Source organism: Paracoccidioides brasiliensis, assembly GCF_000150735.1.
Source record: "Paracoccidioides brasiliensis Pb18 unplaced genomic scaffold supercont2.1, whole genome shotgun sequence".
In the NCBI taxonomy this organism is placed as follows: domain Eukaryota; kingdom Fungi; phylum Ascomycota; class Eurotiomycetes; order Onygenales; family Ajellomycetaceae; genus Paracoccidioides; species Paracoccidioides brasiliensis.
In genome coordinates this window covers 3,490,060-3,516,582 of record NW_011371358.1, presented here as the reverse complement: position 1 = coordinate 3,516,582, position 26,523 = coordinate 3,490,060, and the positions used below count along the sequence as shown (strand labels likewise).

The following is a 26,523-nucleotide window of genomic DNA, read 5'->3' as shown; positions in this document are numbered from 1 at the left end:
TCCAGTATAATTCACAGTTGAGGTTGAAGCTAAGGCTCGTGCCAGCCAATCGGTTGGTCAAAGCTTCGAAATCCCCTAGCAACGGCTTTGGCGTGTTTTAGTCTCCTACTAACCAACAAAGTCATTCTGCAGGCACCGCGGGCCGCTGGCTGGATATCAATCAACCCGACGGCCGCATCTAAATGGAATGGAACCGCTATGGCTAATCATAGATGAGGTGGTTTGGAAGACTAATAGATCGCGATCGCGATCGCCATCCCTTCGCACCGTCGATTGCATCGCACAACGGTTTTGAACAGACTACAATTTCGTTCAATTGCCGGCAGGTGGATTTACTGGAATAGACCAATGGAAATAAATGGGATCTTTGGAGGTGATCTGAGAGAGACTTATTAGCTCTTTCAATCCGTTTCTGCTGATATCCAATTTCGTCAATTTGATTATCTTGCTACCGTTGCGACGATGAGCACGCCAATGACGTCAGATATATTTAACATCATCTGCTCTAGCTTGTACATATCCCAACATACATATCACCCGTTGTTCTTCCGCAGTCGCAAACAGAGGACATTCAGGTTTGAACTACGGATCCAATTCAAAACATACAGAGCTAGGGCAGCTTTATCAGAAGTTGGCAGCTTCTTCTGAATACTAATGGAGAACATATCTGTTTCCAGTCTGCAGGAGATTGTAGAAGAGAGCATAGGGAAATCAGTATAGAGAAGAGAAAATACTAAATTTATTTAGGGACCACGGAGAAGCAATCTAACTGAACTCTAATTCATACATCATACTTCAAGCAGGCACAAAACGGTAGGGTATCTGGGTAAGAAAGAGACTTGACAGGAATCGGTGACATATTCTTACCCCTCCCCTCCACGTATGTTACATCAAACTATCCATTTGGTATTTTGGAGTATGGCATAGCCGCTGCGCACATCGCGACAGCAGAATGAAACAAAACAGTAAAGAGAGAAAAAAGGATAAAAAGCAAAAAAGATAAAAATGACGTCATGGATGAATTGAGCAACTAATAGAGGAGGAAAAGTGAGCATACCAGCAGGAGAGTAAATATCGCCACTTAGCCTGGACTGGAGAGGATGCAAAAGAAATAGGTAACATAGTAGATAGAAATAAATAAACAATGCAAAAGGGTCTCTCATCGTACAAAGCACAAGGAAAGCGCATACAGCAGTGGACCATACAAACAACGGGGCAGAAGAAGCGGCAGGAAAAGTAGACAGACCCATTTCAAAACCCTCCAATGTGTGTGTAAAATCCAGTATAATTCTGCCCCAATGCACGCGCCAGCACATAATCAAGACAGCAATAAATAAAGCTTGTTATCCATCCACACACCCTCACCACGCCCCCAAGTCATGATCAAACCTCGATAGTTCCTTCTCAGCATCCTCCACATCCTTCTTCGCCTTCATACGCATGTAGAAGATCGGGCAATCCCTACTCGAGCAGATGACCTCGCAGTGCAGACTGCCCTGGCACCGCTGGCACTGCGTCCATAGACGCCCAAACCGCACCTCCAGGTCAGACGCCTTCGTTAGCGTCTTGGTGTACAGCTCACCGAGTCGGGGGCGACAATTTTCGCAAACGGCCCCGTCACTCCCATCCTTGCTTACCAGGGGCTTCTTACAACCCATGCAGGTCTGCATTTTTTTCGTGAATTTCATCAGACCACCGAGCGTCGGGGCTGCCACGGAAATGGATCGTGTGTGCTCGCCGGTGAGCAGCTGGCTAGCCTTCTTCTCGCCAAGGATAGGCTCGAAGATACGTGTGAGGGGTTTGGCGAGCTGGTTGTCAAGATAGTATTTTGTGTCGATTGGGATATTGTTTTCGAGGACGTAGATTGGGTCTTCTGATTTTTCATAGTTCTTCGATCCTCCGGCGCCTTTGACGATGACATACGCGACTCGATCGCCGAGGGCCGGGGCAGAGCCGGCATCGCGCTTCTTCATTCGCTCGGCGAGTTCCACGTGGGCCTGTTTGGCTGTATAATCTTTCTTAGAAAGCGCCTTTGTGATCACGAGTTTCGACATGTCGATTTTGTTTTGTAGGAGGTCGGAGATCGTGTTTTTAACGTAGCTGTTTTGAGAGAAACCCCTGGGTTAGTATAAAATATATATATATATATATATATACAGCCAGGGAAATGAGATAAATAGTCATACTTTTGGGCACCATCAACGTCCCGTTCGATCAGGATTTTCTTCAGAACAGTTTCGATAACCGTCTGCACCATACGACAGTTATCTCTGCGGACGGTTTCAATACCCTTCGTGTCCATTTTATCATACTTCTCCGGCTTCGTCCAGTAGAGACCTGCGTACCGTTTCTTGTTGATGAGGAGGTATGGGAAATACACTTTCTCGAACTCTAGCTTGATCGGACGAATGAACTTGTCTGAGACATAATCAGCAGCCTCCTGGCCAAGCTTCATTGCTTCTGCAAGATCTTTCGTCCCAAACTTGACCATGACAGAGTCCGTATCACCATAGACAACCTGGGCATCGTTAGAATACCCGTTGGCAATGGTGTATTTAGCTTCCACTTCTTCTTTTGTTTTCTCGATCATCTGACGGCCATAACTTGTCGTGCTACTGGCAATGGGCAAACATGGCAATTTGCCAACAGTGGCGCCGGTAAGACCGTATACACTGTTAGCACTGACTTTTAGAGCCAGCTGTCTTCCATTTAAGACAGCCTTTTTAAACGGGTCTGTTTCCACTGCAAGTTCCTTTTTTGCACGCTTTCTGGCGCCAAGGAGTTCTTCCAATATCTGCGTCAGAAGACCTTTGCGAACTTTTGCTGTACAGAACCGATCCCCGTTTGGAGTTACGATATAGTCTTCGCCTTCCTTCATCCCATGCGCTTCGATAGTCGACTTCTTTAGAAGGGTGGTATAGCATAAATTATGAGCTTGAATAATACTGGGGTACAAGGACGCAAAATCGAGAGTTGCGATTGGCACATCGTAGTACGCTCTGAGAGGTTCAATAACTGTGGCTCCTTCATACTGTTCACTTGTTGCCTCATTCCGTAGATTTGGAATAACCAGTTGTTGTTCGAGAGCCTTACGGAACAATTGACTGATGAATTTGACTTGCTGTCCACGGGAAAGAAGGAAATTGAAAGGGACACCAGTAACCCTCGCCATTTCGGTATAGTTGACGAGACACATAAATTTATCCATAAGACGTTGAGGTAAATAGGCATCCTTCAGACAGTAGACGGCTAACCTTCGCCTCGAATCAGCAGTCCCGTTGAAAAGTTCTGTGATCATTGTGTGATGGACATCCTCCTTTTGTTCTCCCAAAAACTGCGCACATACGGAATTCAGAGTGTAGCTCCGAAGTTGATGGTCCCGCTGAACAAGTTGGAGAAGATCGAGCTGGATTCTACCACTAATATTAGTAGATTTGGATTCGCGGTTACCTATTTGCTTGCTGGAGAACCTGGCGTCGCCGACACGTGAAGCGACCTGTGTCAGTCTTGACCAGAATGGAAACTCTCTACATTTGAGATGTTCTGCCCGCTTAATGAGGTACGGGAAATCGAAGTTAGCAATATTGTATCCGATAATAACGTCCGGATCAACCTCCACCAAGAACTCTTTCCAAGCCATTAACATTTTTTCTTCGGTGTCAAATTCCAAAATTTGGGTATTCACGATAAGGCTACACGTGTCCAAGACAAACACATTTCGAACAAACGGTTTTGATTCCCCATAGCGTGTAACAACATTCGCAATTTGGATTACCGGGTCCTGGTTCGCTTCAGGAAACACACCCTTTCGACCCGCGCATTCTATATCGAACGAAAGGATTCGGAGAGGTGCCATTTTTGCCCATTCACCATCGTTAGGATGGGCGATGAGGTCACGATAGTGTATAGAAGCCTCTATTTGACAGTTGGAAACACGTTCAGTTAAAGGGAGAAGCTCGTATTTGGAAGCTGGGGCCTCAACCCAAGACATGCCAGAGATCTTGAAATTCAGTCAGACAGAGCATATAGAATATTAGGGAGGTCGCAGGCTCAGTAGGGAAGTACTCACACCTGTATCGATCATAAATCGTAAAATATACTCGATATTGTCAAACGTTAAAATTCCATCGACATCGCCCCTCCACATGCCTTTATAATTCGCCGCACCATTTTCAATCGTAGTTCGGAGCTTATTAATATGTCGTGGATCCGTTACTGTGATTTTTAGGTAGGGACTCTTCTGGTTTCCCTGAAATCCAAAAAGGTTTTCTCTCATTACCATCTGTACCGAATGTATTGCTGGCTGGTGGAATTCGAGTTGTGCCTCGAGATAAGCCTTGAAACCCTCACAGTCGGTTGGCACAAATGCAACCGGGGCAGCGACGTAGAGATAGTGTAGAAAATGAGTAACATGTAAAAGAACCGAATGGCCATTCTAATATAGCAAGAGACAGCCTGGTCAGAATAAAAAATATATAGTTAAATACTCATGCTAGAAGTTTTTCGGCTGCATACCTCTGTAACCCCGAATAGCTTCACCGCAGTCCTACCCCCTGCAAGTGTACCCTCCTCCGCTTCGATTTGCTGAAAGCAAAGTACGTCTCTGGATGCATCGAAGTCATCTAAACTTGGCCGTGCCCACTGCTGGTCTTTTTCCGCATTGCTTTCTTTGAGTCCCGAGATGTCTTGCGTCAGCTTCTCCAAGACATCCTCCTCGAACTGGCTTTTCTGCTGCGATTGACGAGGTCCCGACGAAAAAAGTTTTCGATTGCCAAGTTGCGATGACAGGTTAATGCCACCTGGAGCATGGTCGACTTCCAGCTTCCGCTTCTTTACAGTATTGGGAGTCTTCGGTAGGACATTCTGGTGATTGATAGTAACATCACCGAGGACTCGCTTTTGCAGTGGTTTCAGCATCGTCGAAGTCATTGTGATTGTTGTTCTTAAATTGCAGCTATCCCCAAAATCATAGCGACATATGGACTTTGCGGTCCTATGTCGGTTTTGTGTGCGAATGTTGGCTGAAATGTCGATTCTCCGACAACGCGTGTTCGGCTGCTAAATCATTTAGCAACGCCAAAGATTTACGTGACGTCGGATACAATTTAAGGCGACGCCAATTTACGCGTGGGCTTATCACGTGACTTTTTTTTTCTGGGCAGTGGTTAGAGCCTTTTATTTAACAAGGCGGCTTCACATGGACAAAACAAAATAAGAATCTTTCTACTCCGTAACTTCTCCAGAAAGCTTTATTGAGTATTATGAAATTATGATTAAGCATATGTTATAGATGGTATTTTACATCCGAAACGGTGCGGAATATGCAAGCAGAAACCAGCAGACTCAAAGCGGTGTCCAACCAGAACACGCACTTTCTTTCCAACATCGACCAGAAGAATGCATTTTGATCGTATGTGATAAGACCCATACAGAGGCTATTATCCATCGGAGAAGTAAAAGTAACGCACCTCCTAATCCAGTACGTTACAAGGATAATGAATAACCAGCGCAAATGAGCCAAAGTGGTGCACATACATCTGGGTGATTACGCATAAAAGTAGCAAAAAGGCCCATCAACTGTGCTCATGACCTCACTCATAGTCAACGGCGGTGCAAGTGGTCCCAAGTCGATGATATCATGTAAAGTCCCATTTCGTGAGGGAGGGATGTTGGCGAACGTAAGAGTTCCCCACATCGCATCGCGTCGCTCTTTGATATCCAGCCACTGCCATATCGACCAGAGGCGGTCAATTTGGCCATGGTGAAGGAAGAATGCTGGCTCTTGAGGGCTAGAATAAAAGTCGGTATCTAGAAAGGAGGCACAAAAGTTAGTTAAGACATTGTAATAGCTTGGTAAATAACTTCAACGAAAGAGACGGGGATCGGAAGTGGTATTGAAGTTTGGCTGGCAATACATACGCTGTCCAGTCATCCCACCCAGGAAAGTATGACCGCCCCCATGTACCCCAAAGTAATTCAGTGGCTCACCGTTAGGGCTCTCGTTCTCTGGTGTCCCGGCGAGTCGCGATTGGAATCCGATAATGTCTCTGCTCGCTTCGACGGTCCACGTCGACCAATTGAAAGCGGTGAACTGCTGGCCTATGTAAGAGTTCATGTCACGTTGCAGACATCTGGGATTGTGTCTCAATGGATCATCTAATCGGCCCCCAGCCATAGCGACTGGACCTAGATTAGTGGTCAAGTCTGAAAAGGGACCAGACTTTACACACCCTCCTCCAAGTCCGGCAGGGAACTCGCGGCCGTTTGCTGGTGGCAGTGGCGGGGGAGGAGGGAGTTTGAAAGTTGGCGCCCTGTTTTCCAAAGGAGCACCATCGCTTCCCATACTATAAGGCGAACCGTCAAAGACGGGAGATTTATGTGGATCAAGGACATCGTATCCCCATTCCCAATAGCTTTTTGAGGGTTAAAACGTCAGTATATGTCTCTGACAAGCTGCAGGCTAAACTAAATTGGGCAGACCATACGGGCTAACCCCCCGATATCCACATTGATCTTTGAGTGCCTTCTCGTATGCATGGACGAAGTACCGGTGCCAGGCGAGGAAGTTGAACTAGAAATTATTAGCTGTTGAAGCCACGTGCGGGGGACATGGGTAGATCCGAAGAACATGCATTGCCATGAATGTTTTGCGTTTTATTAATGTGCACAGCAGCAAAGGAGTCGAAAAGGTTTTTGGAACCTGGAGCTTCTTTCTCGGTAAATAGCGACGGTTTGGACTGAAGGCAGTACACGGCGTCGATATAATTCCGTCTTTCTGCCTTCGACAAAAACCGCCTGTGGAAGAAAATTAGGACGGACAGTTAATGTGATGCGGATATGTCATAAAGGTATTGGGTCAACTCACCACTCTTTTCGAATGGTTAAATTTTTCGTCGTGCATGCGGGTTGCCATTTACCCTCAATATCATCGCCCTTAACACAACCATCATCGCCACCACCATTCTTACAGGTAACCGCATTATCCTCCTGTCGAGGCTTTAGACGCTGGTCAAGTGCCTCCTTGAGATTGTATCCTGCCTCATCTTGTAACTGTAGCAGACGTAGTCCTTTATCAATGAAATCTTGGTTGTTTCTGTCATGTGTTTTAGGGCCTCCTAATGCCCCAACTATCGAAAACTTGCAGACGGCGATGAAAGCCACCAGAAGGTATTTCATCTTGATGAGGCAATCAAAAATGAAACTATCCAGGAAAATAGGTGCTAGAGGTTTAGCTTAAATCTAATAACAACTGTTTGGGCGTGGGCATCGATAAATAGAAAGAGACATACTGTGAAAATAGATAACGACAGTGTGTGATGGGAAATACAAAACTAAAAAGAAAACAAACAGAGACAGATATGGATATATAAATATAAATATAAATATCAACAGCGTTGGACGAGCCTCTTGGCCTATACACAGGAAAAGGGGTACGTCTGTCAGCTTAAAGCAGATACCAATCAACGATTTAAGGAGAGAATATAATGCAGGAATGTTTCAAAACAATTGGCCCATATCGATTGTGAAATACTTGGAGCAGGTTTTCATGAGAGAAAAAGTGTGTTGACACAGAACCTCCCCGAATCTGGATCTGTCTGTACCTTCTTTGGACGATGCGGTGCTGCCAATGGAACACAGAGCGCCGATCGGACTCGGTGATGACAGACATGGATGGGCGATGTAGTCAGACAACGTCTGACGAGACTGTGGCTATTGACTGGAAGGGGTATCTATTGACTGTTGAATCGGGCTTCAGGAGATAAATTGGACACGATACCAACTCAATGCATAAGGAGATGTCACCGATTGTGACTGTGGACTCCTTCAATGTCTGACATACACGGGAAACTCTAGTCCAATTAACTAGGCTTCAATCGCATAACATAGGGGCATAGATGCTTCGATTTTGGATTGAGATCAAAACACAGAGTTCACTCACGAAATCGCCGTGAAACTGCAAAGAAATGAACTTTTAACACCATTCTTTCGCATGAGGGAACACCAAAATTCTGAGATGATCGGAGATTAGGAACAGACGGAACTCGAGAAAGGAAGAAAAATGCTTGACTGGAGAGAGAGAAACCTTGGAAATGAATGTTACACTTCGGCGGGTGATAGTAGACCTCACGTGATCCTATGCGAACTTCCAAGGTTGCGGTGTACAGGGAGCGGACACCGACCTGAAGGAGGGGAAATTAAAACACTGAAAGGTCTTAACAGAAGAAAGTCACAGCTGGGAATTGAAAGTGATTCACACTGTATGCTGCACAAGCAACGAAGTGAGAAGAACTGGATCTGGTGGGCTCCCATTCATACTCGAGGGGTGAGGTCATAAATTGCCAGGAGATCAAAACCACGATGTGGTGTTTTACCTCAAGGTAAACATGTATTCACCTTGACAGAGGCGTAATAAACATAAAACTCCAAAATAAAAAGCCGGTGAAACAGAAATTCTGCATTCTTAACAAAGTGGACCAAACACCGGGAATGGCAACTGAGCCCAATGTACGGCTGATGAGAAAATCACCAATGATACCCCATATTTTGCGCACTTCATATGATTCAGAATTGAGCCATAACTTAAGCTCCGCTAGCTAAAAGGCGGAGCCAAAGCTGAAACAACTCGGGCTGTCAACTTCAGGGAGGTCTGTCATCCAATTGCAGGGTAGAAGTTTGAACGTCAGTTGTACTATCACCAACTCAACAGCGCCCGCGACTCGTCTCCGAATCCAAATTTATACCTCCAGTCTACCTTATTAGGTAGTTAGTCGCTAAAATCGATCTGAGAAGATGTGAGATGAGCGACCCGATGTCTGGTTTGCTAGTGTCACGACAGATTGGGTGAGACACCAAGTAACAGCGAACGGGGATCGCTACTGAGATCCAAATAGCAAGCAAGGTCTGGCGCTCTTTGATCTGCGCCCCTGAAATCTCGATCAATTGCGGCACCTTTAAAAGTCTCACCCGGATTTCCAGGACCAATTTTCCTTCGAGATAACATTCCTTCGAATAATATAAATTGCCTAGAGGTACTTCTCATCACGGCGAACGCAGCGGTCCGATTCGAAACAGAGGTATGCCACACCTTATATCCATGACGAGCGGCATCAGAAACACTTTTGCTTTCAAGTCAACCTGATGAAAGACATTATTGTTTCCCATTCATGAAGGTTGGCAGTATGTTTATCCTGACAAAGCACAAGTCATTGGGTAATAAAAAATTCTTATTGTTCGATTCCGCTGTGCGTTGATTTTTCACATGGGTTAATTTGGTTGAATGGTCCCTTTCTCAGAAAACCCTTTGACTCCTTTCCGTGTCTGAGATTCGGAAAACCGTGGGAAATCGAACATGTGTAAAACTTTGTATATTTATGTCTTGATCAAGTCTTCAAGAAGGGAAGTTAGATGATAAAAAATGCCATCCCCCCATGATGCAGAAGGACTTTACATGTCATCAAACAAGCATCAATGGTGTAAGTGTCTCTGGACCACGGCCACCACGTCACTCGATATTCTACACAACGCAGGTATGATGGGTGTATCCGAGCCGTTGAGACTTTGCTTTGCTTCAAACCACCTCATTCAATCTTTACCAAGAGACTAGAGTCTGGCCCATTCACTTATTGTCAGCAATCCACTCCCTCTTGCTTTTAAAAAGCCATATCTCCGTATCATAGAGCCATTCGCTGTTTCATGTATTTCACATGCTGTGAACATCCGAACATCCGAATAGTCCAATGTTGGCCATTAGACATCTTCAGCGCCGCGATTATTCAAAGAGCGTGAAAGCATGTAGTGCTTGTAAATCAACGATCCCGCAGGGACTACCCAGTAAAGTAGCTGCATTAAGATGATGCCATACGAGAATTCCCATTGAACAAAGGCGAGTCCACTTTTGGCTCCTGCTTCGTCTTCGGATCTATCAAGCTGCCATAGTTATGGGCTGTTGTGGAGATCCATGGATCCATCGATCGCAGAACTCAGACAAGCTGACGAACCCGAGAAGAGGGCAGCCGGACGATGGTAGTAATAACATGTAAGTATCAGATCCATAAACGCAAGAACACGGAAATTTGTTACTCACTACTTCTCGTGAGCTTCATAAGGTTGACAATAGAGGGCAGCCTCCAACAAAAGGAGGTTGCCGTTCAAGCCCAGAATAAATAAATCCCGGTAACATACAAAGGTGCTCATTCTCGTTCTCACAGAAAACCACCTGCGATCATTCAAACCGTTGTTCACATCTCTCCCTTTTGGTTCTTATAACAGCTCTTTCATAATCTGATGTACGGCTAAAGAAGTTTGAACAGAAAATTATTTTGATATTGACATGTTGATTGATTGATGGAAACAACAAGGGAGGCAATTCTGTGAGCCAATCAGAAGCTGGCGGCGGACCATTTTAGTATGTATTTTAAGGTACCAGACCAGCAACGTGAATACATGGGAGTACCAGAGGATACTTTCTAGCCAGTAACTAAGTTGACTGCCGCTCTGCAAAATATTTAATTTCCAGGCCCCAAAACTCTAGGCCCATTGAGATTATGATTTTATTCAGGGCTCAGTCAGACTGCCAGTTCCCGTATAAGATTCTCTTTGTGCGTCATCTTAGGACGGTCCAAGAGCATTTTTATTCCCCTTGGATTACTGGAACATGTGCTTCCGGACTTCAGCCAAGTGCTTCTTATCTGACCTCTTGGGCTGAAACGGTATTGGGTCGTATAGTTAATGCGTGGGAAGTCTCTCGTGGTTTTTGCCCGGTTTCATTGTGGTTTAAGGGCAAAACTCTCTATGTATGACCAAGCAGCGTGCAAGTGAGAAAAAGATAGCCTGGTGGTTCTATTCGTAATGCCTCCTCGAAGAAGCCATCGCAAGTCCCGGCTAGGATGCCTCCAATGCAAGAGAAGAAAGATAAAGGTGTGGATGAAGTGCCAATATTACGAACCTTCCTCCCTCAAATGATCCCACTTATGGAGTTTCGTTTCAAAAGGAGAAAAAGTAAATATTGACCAGATTTGGCACCTGAATCGTGCTCTGCTCACTGCGGTCATCCCCCTATAGCAATAGCGTTCAACTACTGTTAACAGTGTGATGAAACGCCCCCGTCGTGCGACAACTGCAAAAAGCACAATATTGAGTGCAAGTTTGCTGTTCCTCCCGGCCCTGCAGCTACAAGGTGGCAGGGTCGGAGCGAGTCGGCCGGATATCCTCAATGACACCCCAAAGCTACCTCCCATTTCTTTATCTACAACTTCATCTCCAATTTCCTCTTCCACTGTTGATCAGCTTGATATCTTTACCGCCTTTGAGAACAGAAGCTCCCGCTTCACGTCTAATTTGCATCTTGATGATTTAAACTTCTTGCACAATTACATGACGAACACCTATTTAACGCTGTCAAACAATGCCGAACATATAGAAATATGGAAGACTGTTATTCCCAAGGAATCTCTCGCTCACCTGTTACCTAATGCATGAACTCTTAGCTCTGTCTGCACTCCATCTTATCAAATGCTGCAGCAACAACAAGAACAATCCATCCCGCAGGAAATATGTGGAATTGACCACCAAGCATCAACACCTCACACTTCAGCGTTCCGGCCAATGTTGAAACAACATCACCCCCTCCAGCTGCAACGCTGTATTCGCGTTTTCTAGTTTCATTGCGGTGCTGGCATTTGCATTTTCTCGATTTATCGGCAGGCCAGGCGGGTGAGAACCCGTTGCTGACCTGCTGCAGGATTTTCTCCTCTTTCGCAGCGTGGAGGGTGTCCTGATTAAGTCATGGAAGCTCATCGAGAAAGGAAAGCTGAAGCCCCACATCCGTCGTCCCGCAGATGGCATGACAACAGCCAGTTTCCGAGGACGTGATAAATGCCCTTGGTTATTCGCGTGATTGCAATGGCGAACACGTAACCCAACTTAGCACCGATGAGAAGGATGAAAATAACCGTGCAATTCGGGAACTTCGCATCACTTTTGAAAGGCGTGTTTCGAGCTGGGAGACCGTTTTCCGGCTGGCCGATTCTTCTCCCAGAAGCATATCTCGGCTCATCTAAAGATGCCCAAACCCATGGCGTTGGTGTTTCTTGCACACTACTGTGTGATCCTTGGCAGACTGGATTCTTGCTGCTGGTCACAAGGTTGGGCGGGCCATTTGTTCGAATCAATTTATCGTTCGTTGGATGTGACGAGGCGGACTTTATTACGATGGCCAATGCAAATGATTAGATTAACCCATAGACTGTCAAATAATGACTGAGCTGCAAAATTACTACTATGCCGTAATTATAGTCCGTGCCTGCAGTCCATTTGTATAGTGTAAACGGAGTATGACGCAAGCCTGGATGGCGTTGTTGGAGTACATATAGTTATAGTACAGTGTATAGTTAAGAAGTTACAGCCCGATAGACATATATCTTATGTTGCAACATTTACCAATATTCATAGGTATTCTTAGTTAACGGCAGCTATGCCTGGGGTTACGTTGTGCTGTAGTTAGATACTTCAACTTACTCAACGCGGTTGGACGATACGGTGTAGCAACTAACTAATATGGTAAACATCCAATCTATTTTTTTCTTAAGCTTAGGTCAGCATGTTCCTTGGACGTTGTTCGTTCATACAAGCCGTTCCGCCCTTAGGCTCCCATAAATCAACATCATCAACAACAACACACTGGATGAGTTGCTCTTCTACATCTCTCACGTTATCCCGGCCAAAACAAAGGACTATGGCATGATTTCAACTGGTTGATTGTTGAAATGACTTTCATCTCATTATAACTGGATCTCACTCAACTGCTCTGTATGTTACTTGTTCCAGTCATAAGTAACAAGGAAACGCCCTGTCAACTACATACAATGTATGGAATCCCATCGAAGCTGAAGGGTTCATTTGTGTGTTCCTGTGTTTGATTCATTCTTATACTCACTCTTTTTTGAAAGTTCCCCAGGCATCCCTCTCAAAGATATAATAAGATTTTACCGGGAAGTCTTAAAATTTTTTGAGGTTCACTGGTTGCTTCTTTACTTCAAACCTTCCACTGGCATTATCTTATGTCAAGAGAAGCAGGAGAATGCCTCTCAACGCCATCTCTCCATTCTGACTGGTGTAAAGCCAGCATTTTCTGGGGAAGGTTCCTGTCTTTTTACGATACTTGGTACAGTAATTCATCGGGACTGTCCATTATATATCCTTCTTTCCGAAATGGTTCTGCCTGCGTTTGCTCTGATTTCATTCATCTCCTCCTAGTGAATATCGTTTCTGTCTTCTGTCCTTTACCAACCCCGTGTCCAGATATATGGGCCTTCCTTGCCTTGGCAAAAACAAGTCCCAAGTCCCAGGAACACAGAAAACCCGAATTTACGACGTCGTCCATGCTTTGTTCTCCGGTAGATATGTCTTCAGATTCCGAATCCCAAAGTGAACAAATTCATGCAAATGATGTTGCCTGTTTGGCGCCATCAGAGCCTAAAGATGCACCCGCGGACAAAGGTACCAACAGCTTGGGAAATTCACCCCTCTCCCACGAATATGGTACCTCTCCTCCGCACGAAATTGAAAGGAGTGCTCGTGTTGACCAAGGAGAGATGCCGGAGCTTAGTCCCGAAGGGCAGGCTGCCATGATGACTGCGGCCCTCCTAGAGTTTTATTGTGAGAGTCGCGCAGCCGACATACTTAATGGGCAACCAGGATCTCACGGCGGATATTCTCGAGATTCTCCAGAAGCCAAATATCTCGGACGTCACCTCTACATGTATAAGTCCCAGTTCCTCTCCGGACACGGGGTCATTGCAGGAGGATTAGATGGAAATGACTGGGAGTCAGTGAGAAAGCATTACAGAAACAACCTGGATGTCCTGAGTGTGGCAGCCTTAGGAGAAACAGATCCGAACGGCAGATATTCGCTTCCACCATTCAAAGGAGCCAGCGGTCAGGGTTCGACAACAATGAACTTTGGGCAACTACAAAAGCTTCTGGAAGGGCTTGATCTTGATAAGATAAAGAACTTCACTCCTCAACAGCCCTCTCGTCCTAATCTTCAAAGACGTATTACCGAGAAGGCGTATTCTGATTCCTCTACCCAACCATTGCCCCCGAACATCGCCGATCTTGTGAGGCATTCACTCACTGCATTCTCCCAGATACCCATGGATTTTCCCCTGCTATCTCCACAGACCATTAACATCCCAACCTCCCGGTATGCCGCTGAATTTGAAGAGGAAGCATTTATTGGCAAAGGCTCATACGGTGCTGTGTACCGTGCGAGACATCATGTTGACAGCCAGGTTTATGCGGTGAAAAAAATCCCATTGCGTGAGAAACGGTTGCGTCAACTTCAAAAGGATGGTTTGAGAGCTGTGGAGAGTATCCTAAAGGAGATTAGAACCCTTGCTCGGTTGGAGCACCCCAATGTTGTCCGTTACTTTAGCGCATGGGCCGAATTGTCAACTGGTTCAATTGTTGAGAGTGCCTCTTCTACCATTCCGGTTAGTGCTGATGGGATGGATGATAGCGAACAGGTCTCCTCCCCCAAACTCGAATCATCAGGATCGCACCACGAGGATCTAAGCTTTAGTATCGTTTTCGAAGAGTCGGGCCATGGAATCGTATTCGAAAATTCTTTAAAAGATAGCGAAAATGCAGAAGATAGAGAGGAAGGTCATTCTGACTCGTGTAACACACGACACAGTAAACGCCTTTCCTTTCAGGGTACAAGTGGTAAGAGTGACACTGGAGATGTTGAAGAAGTGGAATCTCTTCCGAGGCCTTTTAGCTTCCCGAACCACGGGCAGACAACATCAGAAAGCGAAACCAACGATGACATATTTTCAGATGGAATGGGAAATGCCAGCTTAAGAAGCCTCAGCCGAAAAGTTAAACATGTTAAACCTGGGCCTGTCTTAACATTGCACATTCAAATGTCGCTCCATCCGCTGAGCTTAGCTACATACTTGGTCCCGAGGCCCGCAACATCAGACACCAGCAGCCCCCGACATTGCTACCATCTTATCCCTTCTCTCAAGATTATTCTGGGAGTTTTGGCCGGTGTTGAGTATCTTCATTCCATGGGAATAGTCCATCGAGATCTTAAACCAGCCAATATATTCCTATCACTCGCCAACCCACAGGACAAAATGATTTGTCCACCGTGCGATAAAGAGGAGATAAAACGACCATGGTACACCAACCCTCGTATTGGTGATTTTGGCCTGGTCGCAGAAATTTCCCAGTATGGAGAAAGCAGGGGGCAATACGAATCGGGTTGTAACTCCACGGGGGCTCAAACTCGCCCTGTTGGAACAGAGTTCTATAGACCTCCCATCGTAAACTCGAAACAAATCCATCCCCTTTCGCGCACCAACAATACCTACGAAAAAGGAAATGAAGGCAACCACGAACATGCTGAGATGGAAAACCTCTATGACATCGATGAAAGTCTGGACATGTTTGCTCTTGGCGTCATTCTTTTCGAACTGCTGTATAAGTTCGAAACTAGGATGGAGCGTCAAATGACACTCTGTTATTTGACCTGTTCACCAAACCGAATGGTAAAATCTTACCACAAGCGCAACCTTTCTGACCTCACTCCAATTCTTCCCGGTGACTTCGCCAGCAAGATTAATTGTTCAGAAGCTACCAGGAATGGGAGCGAAAACGACGGTATGTATATACTCAATAAACTTACTGCGTGTATAAAGGGGATGCTGGACCCAGATTCTCGGTGCAGGTGGACGTGCAAGGATGTGCAGCGCTGTTTGAATGAGATTCTTTCGATGTGTGGAAATTTGAGTTGAAATAACGAGCTGAAGACAGTCAGATAGAAAGAGATGGTGTGTCACCCGAGTCTGGATTTCTATTGTAGGATCTTTTCATTTATCAATCCCGAGGTCGTACCCGTTTATCCTGGGAATGGTCTTCTGGCGTTATACTTGAGCGAATTACAATTCCCCCTTTTTTTTTTTTTTTTTTTTTTTTTTTTTCAACCTTCCATATGTTCCTGTAGGGCACATGATATTAGAGGCCAAATCTCCAATCAAGCATCATCGACTTTGATTTTGAGTATGTAACGCCATGGTTGTGGGCGAAATAAACTCGACTCCATCTTCGACTAGCTATGTTTGTTTCTTTGTTTCTGATAGTTAACGAAAGTTAGACTTGTAGACTTAATGACACCTTTTCCCCAGAATGTAGTTACCATACACTGCATCGAAAACTGTAAAACTGAGAATTCTAGGAAATCATTTTCACATAACTACAGAGATATATTCCACCTTGAAGAGCAATTTGGTAAATAGTAAAAAAAAAATTGCAGTTGCAGTGGAATATGAATAAAACCTCACAGTGCAGCTCTCTCAGTTTCATTTTCATTAATATAGATCACCGCCTTCCCGTATATCTTCCGTGCCTTCAAGTCTGCCATGGCATTTCGCACCTCTTTCAGACCGCGATACCTCTTCTCATACGTAACGGGCTTGATAGCCCCAGACTCGATGAGAGCTGCCAGCCCATTCCAAATCCGTTTCGTCTCACTCGGGTCTTTGCGATTCGTGTCTCCGTATCGCTGGGATGATATGCGAGTCAGCCATCCGGGAAACTTTCGATATATCATATACCTGGATAACAAAAACCCAGTGGAGAAGGTCAACTCACGTATCCAATGACAACGGCCTGCCGCAATAAAATCCTATTAACAGACACTTGCTCCATAACGCCCTCCCTCCCGGCAAACCCTACAAGCACAATTTTCCCCGCAATGGGTCTCAAACACCTCAGACTCTCCTTGACGAGCCCAACATTATCAATCACAAGGTCCACCCCTCTGCCTTTTGTAATCTTCATCACTTCACCCGTCCAACTCTCTCCACCCTTCTGACCCGTGCTGTCATTGCCAGCACCAACATCGGCAACATTCCCACCTGTCTCTACAATTCCATCCACACAACCGAGACCCCTCAGCATCTCCACCTTCTCCCAATCCTCCAAACTCCTCACCCCAGCAACAACCCGCGCCCCACACGCCTTCGCGATCTGGCACGCATTAACTCCAATTCCTCCTGCAGCCCCATGAACCAACACCCACTGACCCTCCTTCGCACCTCCACGTACCATTACGGCCCCATACGCCACCGTCGCGGTAGCGGCAAGACCCGCGGCATCCTCAAATGTCCATGCAGATGGGATGCGGTGGATGGAGTGGGTGGTGACGACGATGCGTTCTGCAAAAGCACCTAGGCTGGCGCCGAAAACTCTGTCGCCAACAGACAGTGGATTACTAGACGAAGATATGGAATCGCCAATGGCGATTATTGTGCCGGAAAATTCGAGGCCAAGAGTAAACGGGGGACGGATTAGGGATGTATTATTTTGGTGCTTGCCCTGGGCGTAGAGCAGGTCGACGTGGTTTAGGGCTGCGCAGTGGATTTTTACCAGCGCTTCGTTGGGGCCTGGGGGTAGTGGATCGGGGATTGTTTGTGAATGGAGGTTTGAGAGGCTTGCAGAAAATGAGGTTATTTTGATTGCTTGCATTTTTTTTTTAAAGTTACAACTAATGCTACGACTGCGTGGATAAATGGCGGGTTGTTTAATGTGATAAACAGCTGGCGGAGGATTAGCTCATGACGAAGGGACGTGATTCGAGTGATGTGGTTATGGAGACCAGATATGTCTGCGTCAAATTGGATAATCAATTGGAACGGTTTATTCAGCATGCAATTCAAACTGGAAGCATAGAGCTTCTCTTCATGTTGTGGGTCTTTATTTGTCGCCGCTGTTGTTTGCAGGATTCGGTTCAGACTGAAGCTGGAGAAAGTTTACCGAACGGGCCGAATTTTGCGGGGAAGTTTAATTTATCCCGAGCATTGTTGAACTTTGAGCAACTAGATTTCCCGGCTTTTGGGATTGAGCTTCCACCCTCCCGACGATTGCTCATCATCCAACAATTCAAGCAACAGGGCCAAGGGAAGTGAAATAAAATAAACGGCGTTACATAGCAGGTCAACCCCTCATTTAGGAGCTACTTCCCACAAAAAGTCAAAAATCGATACGAAAACAACAGATGGCAAAAATATATCACTCGAGGAATCAGCATTCCCACTTTAACATGGTTTGACGTATTCCCCATTGAGCAATGGATCCCGGACCACTTAATCGCTCCCGTTATAGGCGTTCTTCAAGGTCTGGATATCAAACTTGACGCTTTTCAGCATCGCCTCACGCGTCCTCTTTGCCTTCTCCTCGTCGGGGTCGTTAATCATTTCCAACAGAGAGCCGGGTACAACCTGCCATGAGACGCCGAATTTGTCGGTGAGCCAACCACACTGGAGCTCCTTGCCACCATCTGCCGTCAATGCCGTCCACAGACGATCGATCTCCTCCTGGCCATCACAAACTATGAATAGGGACGCGGCAGGTGAGAGCTTGTAGTGGGGACCACCGTTCAGAATTGTTATCTGCTGTCCGTCGATAATGAATGAGACCAGCGTATCGTCGCTGAAAATTATGCGGGAGTTGTTGAATAGGGAAATGTAGTGCTCGGCGGCCTTGATGCCGTCCTTCTCGAACCAAAGACAAATGTGGATTTTGTGTGAGGGAGTCTCGAATTTTGTAGTAGACATGGCAGTGGTGGATTGCTTTTGCTTGGTCTTGAGTTGAGTGAGATAAAGTAATCGTTTTATCGAGGGGGTTCTACCTGGTGGTAAGTGGAGCTTCGTTGAGGTCAGCAGTCGCCATTTTCCTGCTGAAAAGATGGCGTCAGGAAGTGCCTTTTATGTTAGGCATAGCATGAGCTTCTCGCTTCACCATTGGTAATTGCGGCTGCAATGGACTGTAACTGTGAGTCATTTCTCATCCGACAAGCAGACAAAAAGGCCCCGTATCGAAGGGCATAGCTCAAATAATCTTGCTTTCTTAAGAATCGCCAAGTTTAACGATCCGAATTAGATTCCAGGCAGCAATCACGTGCCATCCAGCCATTTGGCTCAAACCAAACCACTCTGCATGGAAACTCTTCCCATTTGTTTAATTCCAGGTTCGATCCGAGTTGAAGACTGATCATTCTCAGACTCTGTGGATTTATATATATATATATTGAGCAAGAATGTTATTCTTAGGTTTATTACCGACTTCCTAGATCGAATGTCCAATTTTTAAATCAAGTCTTCAAGAAACTAGGAGCGGACTGGGTTATCGTCAACCCTATCTACTCCGTGCCTAGGTATACGTGGAAGCATCACTAATAAAAAACATCCTATCTGAATGCTTCGATAGACTCCGCTTATTATAATCTGCACGGTACCCATGCGAAGAAGTCATGGCGAAGAAGTGTGTATATGTTTCGAGAGAGGGAGATGAGATTGGATATAGTTTACCTTTGTTGTACTGCCCCTTTTTCCACCTCTGTGATACATATTCTTCTTCCTCGCAACATCAGCAACAATACCAGGGGATGTTGGAGGCCGCTGGTGGAAGTGAATAGTTTACTCCCAGTACGCCACCTACGCACGCAATTGGAATATTGGCGGGTGAGTTGGGAATCCATTGAATAGGGCGCTCGCTTGGAGCGATTGTCAGTGTCATCATTCCTGATTCCTCGGGCGAGCATGCATGGACAACACATGAGACTGCGTATATACGTGAAAGTTCTGTAGACAGACAGGGAGGCCGGCCCAAGCAGCGGGTTCCAAGCCAGGCGACGGATGCTATTTCTCTGGGCATGAAACAGCAAGCTCAGCCTGAGCTCGGCTTACGTCATTAGCACCGCAGGGACAGGGATTTTATTTTGATACCTGAGCAATGAATGGGTTTTCTTCCTCTTCCTGTGGCTTTTGAAAAGGGTCAAACGGAACGCCGTCGTGGAACTAGGAAGAAAGCTAACAGAGAAAGAAGGGCACGAAATTGGCCTGACTTCCCCCCTCCCCCCAGCAATAATTGTATATGGAAGTTCTAGGCCTGGAGCTCCTGATCTGCAAGTTGGTACGGTGCTGGGCCTAAATCCCATGTCGAAGAACCGCCAGGGTTTGACAGAAGTATTTTCTCTTTTATTTCACACTCCGGTCTGTCTCCCTGGTTCGAGCTTCTGTCTATGTGATGAAAGCCAGGGCAGCGGTTTCATTGTTCTCCCCGCTCTCATTATTGCTTTGCTTGTAGTCGACTTCGTCATTTTCGTTTTGTTTATTACACTCCTTTTCAAGTTTCAGCATGGCATGCATTCGAAGATGGGTCATCACCCTATTTTTTGCTCTTGTTTTCTTATTTACTTTTCTTCATCTCAATAGAGTTTCGATTTCGTCGTCTCGAAAAGAGCCGGTTGTCCATCATTGGTTCAAGCGACATGTCATTCAGCACCCTGTGTCGTCAATGGTTCCCATTCCGACAACCAATCCTGTGTCGATTCCCAAGATCCAATTTGACTTTGGTGTCGAAGACATCCATTCAAGAAATATCAGAGAACATCGCAGGGAGGCAGTCAAAAAAGCCTTTCTGCATACGTGGAAAGGGTATAGAAATCATGCGTGGTTGAAGGATGAGCTTGCGCCTGTAAATGGCGGCGCGAAAACTACATTTGGTGGATGGGGTGCAACCCTGGTTGATTCACTGGATACCCTGTGGCTCATGGATTTGAAGGTTGAATTCAAGGAGGCTGTTGCGGCGGTCAAGCACATTGACTTTTCATCCTCTGAAATGATGATGTTGAACGTTTTCGAGACCAACATTCGCTATCTGGGAGGATTCTTAGCAGCCTACGATCTCACCAGGGGTGCCTATCCGATTCTCTTGCAAAAAGCCATAGAAGTCGGAGATCTTCTGTATGTTGCATTTGACACTCCAAACAGAATGCCAGTACTCCGTTGGTATTGGTCAGGGGCAAGAGATGGCGACCCCCAGGAATCAAGCAGCCGAAGCATCCTTGCTGAACTGGGTTCCATGTCCGTGGAGTTTACCCGGCTTTCACAAATTACTGGAGACCCCAAGTACTACGATGCCATCCGGCGCATCACAAATATACTTCAGGAACACCAACTTAGCACAAAGATCCCTGGAATGTGGCCGTTGTCAGTCGACACGCAAACTCTTTCTTTTGACAGGGATCGCCAATTCACCCTTGGCGGTATGGCAGACTCGTTGTATGAGTATCTACCGAAAGTACAGAGCCCGAACCCAATGTTCCTGTCCCAAAATCTCTAGCTTATCATGCGTGTAATAGGAATACCTCTTACTTCGTGGCCGGAACCAGCAGTACAAGGATATGTACGAAAAAGCTATTGATGTGGCCAAGAAACACATTTTTTTCCGTCCAATGACCAACAACAGTGACGACATCCTAATATCAGGAGGTGGTTATGTTGGAGGGAAAACAAGGGTCACCCTCAAACCTGAGAGTCAGCACCTCACTTGCTTTGCAGGTGGCATGGTTGCCCTTGGTGCCAAGGTCTTTAACCGCCCTGAGGAAATTGACGTCGGCAGGAAGCTCACTGAGGGTTGTATCTGGGCGTACAGAACCATGCCCAGCGGGATAATGCCCGAGGCATTTGAGGTGGTCCCTTGCGAGGACTCAACAGATTGCAAATGGCAGCCGGGATCGTGGTTTGTAAATGAAGTCCATTCCGGCGCCTCGCGTAGCGACTTTGCGCGCATGGGTCAGGAACAAGGTAAGATTGCTGGCTTTGCCGCAATCAATGACAGGAGATATACGTTGAGGTATGTATTTTATCGACTTCCCCCCGCTTCCACAATTCCATCACCTTTATCAACACAATTACTCAAACAAAGATCCAAAAACAGACCCGAAGCCATCGAATCCGTCTTCATCCTTTACCGCATCACCGGTGATGAGAGTCTCCAAGATAAAGGCTGGAACATGTTTTCCGCCATCGAGAAGCATGCCAGGACGGACTTTGCCTACGGAGGTATAGATGACGTGACGTCGCAGAAACCGATTGTTCTGAATGAAATGGAGTCCTATTGGACAGGGGAGACGCTGAAGTACTTCTATCTTCTATTTAGCGAGCCGGATCTCGCGAGTTTGGATCGCTATGTTTTTAATACGGAGGCGCATCCGTTGCTGAGGGAGTGAGGCTATAGGATCATATCATGCAGCATTTTCTATAAAAGGGTCGTTAATAGATGGTCGAGGGACGATTGGTAATGTTTTTTCTTCCCGTTTATTCTTTCTTTTCATTTTCCTGGTTTTGTAATTTTACCGCATTAAGGAGTTTTGGTTATTTTTGATTTTCAGGGGTGACTTACCATCGCAGTTGACTTTATTTTCTTGCCTTTTCCTTTCTTTCTTTCTTTCTTTCTTTCTTTCTTTCTTTTATTCGCCCTTTCTATCTACTAGCAAGTAGATGGGTTGTTGTCCTCATGGATGGAAAAGGAGGCGTGATTATCCAGCTTGTTATTAATCCGAGGATCAAATCATCGGAAAGACCGTCGGTACCTGCCTATGTTAGACCACCGACGGGAGAGCAATTAGTCTTTATTGCATCCATTATACTATATGACATTTTGTGAAGAAATGATACCGCCTGAAGGAGATATCATCCAAATATCACATGGTGACAGCTGAGACGCGGTGTGCACTCAACACCGTACGGTTCATATGGTTGCTGAATTTGCGGGAAAAAAGAACCCACGGGCCAAAATTGTTTGAGTGTTGTTTGTCAATGCTGATAGCACTAAGCATAATGGCAGCTCATAGTGAATGGGCAAGAAATGATAGAGGCATTAAGCTTAATGATTCCAAGGTTGGCAGTTCATTCTCATCATGTTCAATGCAAACATCTGACTTGACCTGGCAATCTTATCTCGCAATCAATCAACACCCTCTGACATACTTAGCCCGGAAAGAATCTTGAATAAAATATTCTAGAACAAAAATATGTTGCGAGATGAGATAGAATGAGAGCGATGATGTTCTTGCACATATCAGAAGCGTTTGACAGAAACCAACTCATCTTAGATCAACCGTCAACACAATAGATCTGTAGAACCGATGAGAAGAAATGCAGCAAGAGACGAAGATTCATCCTTTGAACAATGATTAGCTCTCCATAATTACCACGTGATCCAGGTCCCCGAGACCATTATACATGATGACGTAATCTCAGCAGTTGGACGTTTCCCAGCGTTTTGCCCAGACTGTGTGGAAATTTAACATCAGAGAGACAAAATTTCCACAGAGGGCCCCCTTGGGCACTTGCTGTGGTATTTAGTGTTCTTTCTCTACATCTACATGCTGTACCCTTTCGAATGGAGAGCTTTGATGATGTAGCTCGACCTCTCAAAGGGGCCGCTGAAGAGCCCCGTGTGGCGGACGGGTTGTTCCCTGAACCACCACTGGCCGATATCAAGATCAAAGACATAGGGCAGAATGGTGGTGTCTGTACGCCTCTTCCAGACCCACTAGTTAATCACAAGCCTCCCAATGAATTAACCCTATTTGACGTGGATACAGAAGGAGGAGATGAGGAGCCAGATGTGGCTAAATCTTTCGAGCGGACTTGTTCCCAATCCACGGGGGCACAGAGAAGCAGGCATTTTCTCGACGGGAAAATTTGTGATGACTGGATCTCGAGAATGCACAAGTTCTCTCTATATGAAACGTCCACGCGGTATTACATGGTGGGCATGGATCTGTTGGAGCAACGATTCCGGATCCTTAAAATCGAGCGCACTTCCGAGCTGGACGATCTCAGTATCTCAGAGGACGATACCGTTTACACCAAAAGTGAAATGAATCAGCTCCTCGATGCGGTTGATGATGGCAACAAGAGCTCTGGGGGGTTGAAACTAAGGTGCAGCTCCTGGGGCTTGCTTGGCTTTATCAGATTCACCGGCCCATACTACATGCTGTTGGTCACCAAGAGAAGTCAGGTCGCAATGGTGGGTGGGCATTATATCTATCAGATTGACGGGACGGAACTTGTGCCACTGTCGTCCTCGACATTTGCCCGAGCAAAGGCAGACAAGAACCCAGAGGAGGCTAGATTTATAGCCATTATGAATAATATTGATTTAACGCGCTCTTTTTACTTCAGTTACTCTTACAACATCACACGAACGCTTCAACGAAATATTTCCTATGTACGAGAGAAGCTCCAAAAGGAAGGATCTAGCAGCCGGAACGATGACCATAACCAAATGTTCGTTTGGAATCATTACCTTTTGGAACCCGTGGTCTCGCTTTTCAAAAATGCATATGACTGGTGCCTCCCTACCATTCATGGATACGTTGACCAGTCAATTATATCGGTCTACGGAAGGTCAGTGTATGTCACAATTATTGCACGGCGGTCAAGGTACTTTGCAGGTGCTCGATTTCTAAAGCGCGGTGCAAACGATCTTGGTTACGTTGCAAACGATGTCGAAACCGAACAGATTGTCTCCGAAATGCAAACCACTTCCTTTCACTCACCTGGTCCAAAGCCTTATGCAAGCCCTCAGTATACATCTTACGTACAGCATCGTGGTAGCATTCCGTTGTATTGGTCGCAAGATAGCACTGGAGTCAGCCCGAAGCCCGACATTGAGTTGAATCTTGTTGACCCGTTCTACTCAGCGGCCGCTCTTCATTTTAACAATCTCTTTGAGAGATACGGTGCGCCGGTGTACGTCTTGAATCTTATCAAAGGGAGGGAGAGAATCCCACGGGAATCCAAGTTGCTAAAAGAGTTCACGAATGCCATTACCTATTTGAATCAATTTCTCCCCGAGGATAAAACCTTACTTTATAAAGCATGGGATATGAGTCGAGCATCAAAGAGTCCTGATCAGGATGTTATTGGCACGTTGGAAGATATCGCTGAGGACATTATCCCGAGAACCGGATTCTTTAGAAACGGTGAAAATGAGGAATCCGGCTTACGATTACAAAATGGCATCGCACGAACAAATTGCATCGACTGTCTTGATCGAACAAACGCCGCTCAGTTCGTTATTGGGAAGCGGGCACTAGGATATCAACTCCATGCCTTGGGAATTATCGACGAAACGTCCATCGAATACGACACTGATGCTGTCAATCTATTCACGAGTATGTGGCATCATCATGGAGATACGATAGCCGTTCAATATGGCGGGTCTCACCTCGTAAATACTATGGCAACATACAGGAAGATCAACCAATGGACAGGGCATTCCAGAGACATGGTTGAAAGTTTTAAACGTTATTATAACAATTCCTTTCTCGATGCGCAACGACAAGAAGCATACAACTTATTTCTAGGGAACTACATATTCTCACAGGGTCAGCCCATGCTGTGGGATCTTGCCACGGACTATTACCTTCACCATTCAGATCCTCGAACGCGATCAAACAACTATAATTACATACACTGGTTCAATCCAGATTATTTAAAACCACAGGAGCCGCCCGCCGCAGTGGCTCTCCAAGGACCAGAGAAACTCCAAGTCAACACCTTCGATGACTACTGGCTAGAATATTACAGACCGCTAGCCCTCTCCTCATTCTCCAAAATCTTTTCCAACAAGATGAAATCTACAATCCGCTATCTTCCCTTTCGATCAATCCAAGGTGTTCAATATGATTTCAGCCCATTTATAGTACGTCTAATTAATGAACCGGACAGCCGCGAAAGGAAGACCTCGCGACGAAAAGAAGTTACCATCCAAGAACCGTTATTAGAGGTCTTGAGTGAAGACGCACGATCTACCAGCTCCCGCGCAGAGTCGTCAACGGTACCTAAATGCCTTCAGGATTGGCTCCAACAGCCACCATCAGCGGAGAAACAGCCTCCGCAGACCGGCATTATGAAGATCCCCCGCTTCGAACTTTCTGACCACCTGGATGACTTCTTTCCCAACAACGCACGTATTCCCAGTAAAGCTCAAATCACCCAATGGAGTCTCGACGATCTAGTCTACGAATCACTCCATCCGTCAGTCTCCAGCGCTGAAGCAGAAGAATATGAACGCTACATCAACCACCCTCTCAAAGTCCCTCTGGTTGTTACGTCCGAAGACACCCTGGCTGCCGCGTCGCTGGCGGAGCGAGGATCAAATCTAGATCTCTTCGAGTACGTGAATAAATTAAACCTCGACGATTCGAACTTGGACCTGCTAGCGGAGGATAATCTACCAGACTATCTTGAGTTTCTGAACGTGGGGGAGGAAGGGTTAACGGTCATTGGGGAAGATCATGATAAGAAAAGATACAAGCGTTATCGGCAGTGGCTGAGGGGGAAGAGTCTGTTTAAACAGCGGGTTGATATATGAATATTGCCCCTTTCTCCGTTTCTCAATTCATGGCATTTAAGCTTCCTTTTCTCGGGTAGTGGTGTATATTACTTGTGTTTTTTGCTCATTGTTTCCTATCTCTTGGTGCATTTCCCGCTGTTTTCATCCATGCTTTGAAATGATAACCCCTTTGATGAGTTCGTGATAACACCGGCATTGGACATTTTTTGGTTTCTCTTCGTAAATTGCTCGTGTTTACGCTACGTATATATACTTCTTTTAATCCTCAGTTTTGTGCATGATGAAACTTTTCGCGTCTCTTTG

The 26,523-nt window shown here is 45.8% G+C and overlaps 8 protein-coding genes across 8 annotated transcripts; 4 read left to right on the top strand and 4 right to left on the bottom strand.

Moving 5' to 3' along the window:
* Positions 1 to 1,361: 1,361 nt before the first annotated feature.
* Positions 1,362 to 4,929, bottom strand: PADG_01056 (DNA-directed DNA polymerase delta POL3; the record flags this gene model as incomplete). The annotated part of the gene is made up of 4 exons (XM_010758290.1): positions 1,362 to 2,100; positions 2,187 to 4,000; positions 4,070 to 4,435; positions 4,516 to 4,929. 4 exons carry the CDS (start codon positions 4,927 to 4,929, stop codon positions 1,362 to 1,364), a joined length of 3,333 nt encoding a protein of 1,110 aa, XP_010756592.1.
* A 616-nt stretch (positions 4,930 to 5,545) lies between these two features.
* On the bottom strand, positions 5,546 to 7,176 carry PADG_01055 (uncharacterized protein; the record flags this gene model as incomplete). The annotated part of the gene is made up of 5 exons (XM_010758289.1): positions 5,546 to 5,808; positions 5,920 to 6,413; positions 6,486 to 6,571; positions 6,669 to 6,795; positions 6,866 to 7,176. 5 exons carry the CDS (start codon positions 7,174 to 7,176, stop codon positions 5,546 to 5,548), a joined length of 1,281 nt encoding a protein of 426 aa, XP_010756591.1.
* Positions 7,177 to 9,938: 2,762 nt separating this feature from the next.
* On the top strand, positions 9,939 to 11,478 carry PADG_01054 (uncharacterized protein; the record flags this gene model as incomplete). The annotated part of the gene is made up of 2 exons (XM_010757800.1): positions 9,939 to 10,036; positions 11,088 to 11,478. The coding sequence occupies 2 exons, from the start codon at positions 9,939 to 9,941 to the stop codon at positions 11,476 to 11,478; spliced, it is 489 nt and encodes a 162-aa protein (XP_010756102.1).
* Positions 11,479 to 13,400: 1,922 nt separating this feature from the next.
* On the top strand, positions 13,401 to 15,800 carry PADG_01053 (PEK protein kinase; the record flags this gene model as incomplete). Its single annotated transcript, XM_010757799.1, has 1 exon — positions 13,401 to 15,800. One exon carries the CDS (start codon positions 13,401 to 13,403, stop codon positions 15,798 to 15,800), a length of 2,400 nt encoding a protein of 799 aa, XP_010756101.1.
* A 542-nt stretch (positions 15,801 to 16,342) lies between these two features.
* Positions 16,343 to 17,532, bottom strand: PADG_11200 (uncharacterized protein; the record flags this gene model as incomplete). The annotated part of the gene is made up of 2 exons (XM_010758493.1): positions 16,343 to 16,567; positions 16,657 to 17,532. The coding sequence occupies 2 exons, from the start codon at positions 17,530 to 17,532 to the stop codon at positions 16,343 to 16,345; spliced, it is 1,101 nt and encodes a 366-aa protein (XP_010756795.1).
* A 617-nt stretch (positions 17,533 to 18,149) lies between these two features.
* PADG_01052 (uncharacterized protein) lies at positions 18,150 to 18,620 on the bottom strand (the record flags this gene model as incomplete). Its single annotated transcript, XM_010758288.1, has 1 exon — positions 18,150 to 18,620. One exon carries the CDS (start codon positions 18,618 to 18,620, stop codon positions 18,150 to 18,152), a length of 471 nt encoding a protein of 156 aa, XP_010756590.1.
* A 1,741-nt stretch (positions 18,621 to 20,361) lies between these two features.
* PADG_01051 (uncharacterized protein) lies at positions 20,362 to 22,078 on the top strand (the record flags this gene model as incomplete). The annotated part of the gene is made up of 3 exons (XM_010757798.1): positions 20,362 to 21,147; positions 21,209 to 21,702; positions 21,787 to 22,078. The coding sequence occupies 3 exons, from the start codon at positions 20,362 to 20,364 to the stop codon at positions 22,076 to 22,078; spliced, it is 1,572 nt and encodes a 523-aa protein (XP_010756100.1).
* Positions 22,079 to 23,253: 1,175 nt separating this feature from the next.
* On the top strand, positions 23,254 to 26,238 carry PADG_01050 (phosphatidylinositol-3,5-bisphosphate 5-phosphatase; the record flags this gene model as incomplete). The annotated part of the gene is made up of 1 exon (XM_010758287.1): positions 23,254 to 26,238. One exon carries the CDS (start codon positions 23,254 to 23,256, stop codon positions 26,236 to 26,238), a length of 2,985 nt encoding a protein of 994 aa, XP_010756589.1.
* Between the last annotated feature and the right edge of the window lie 285 nt (positions 26,239 to 26,523).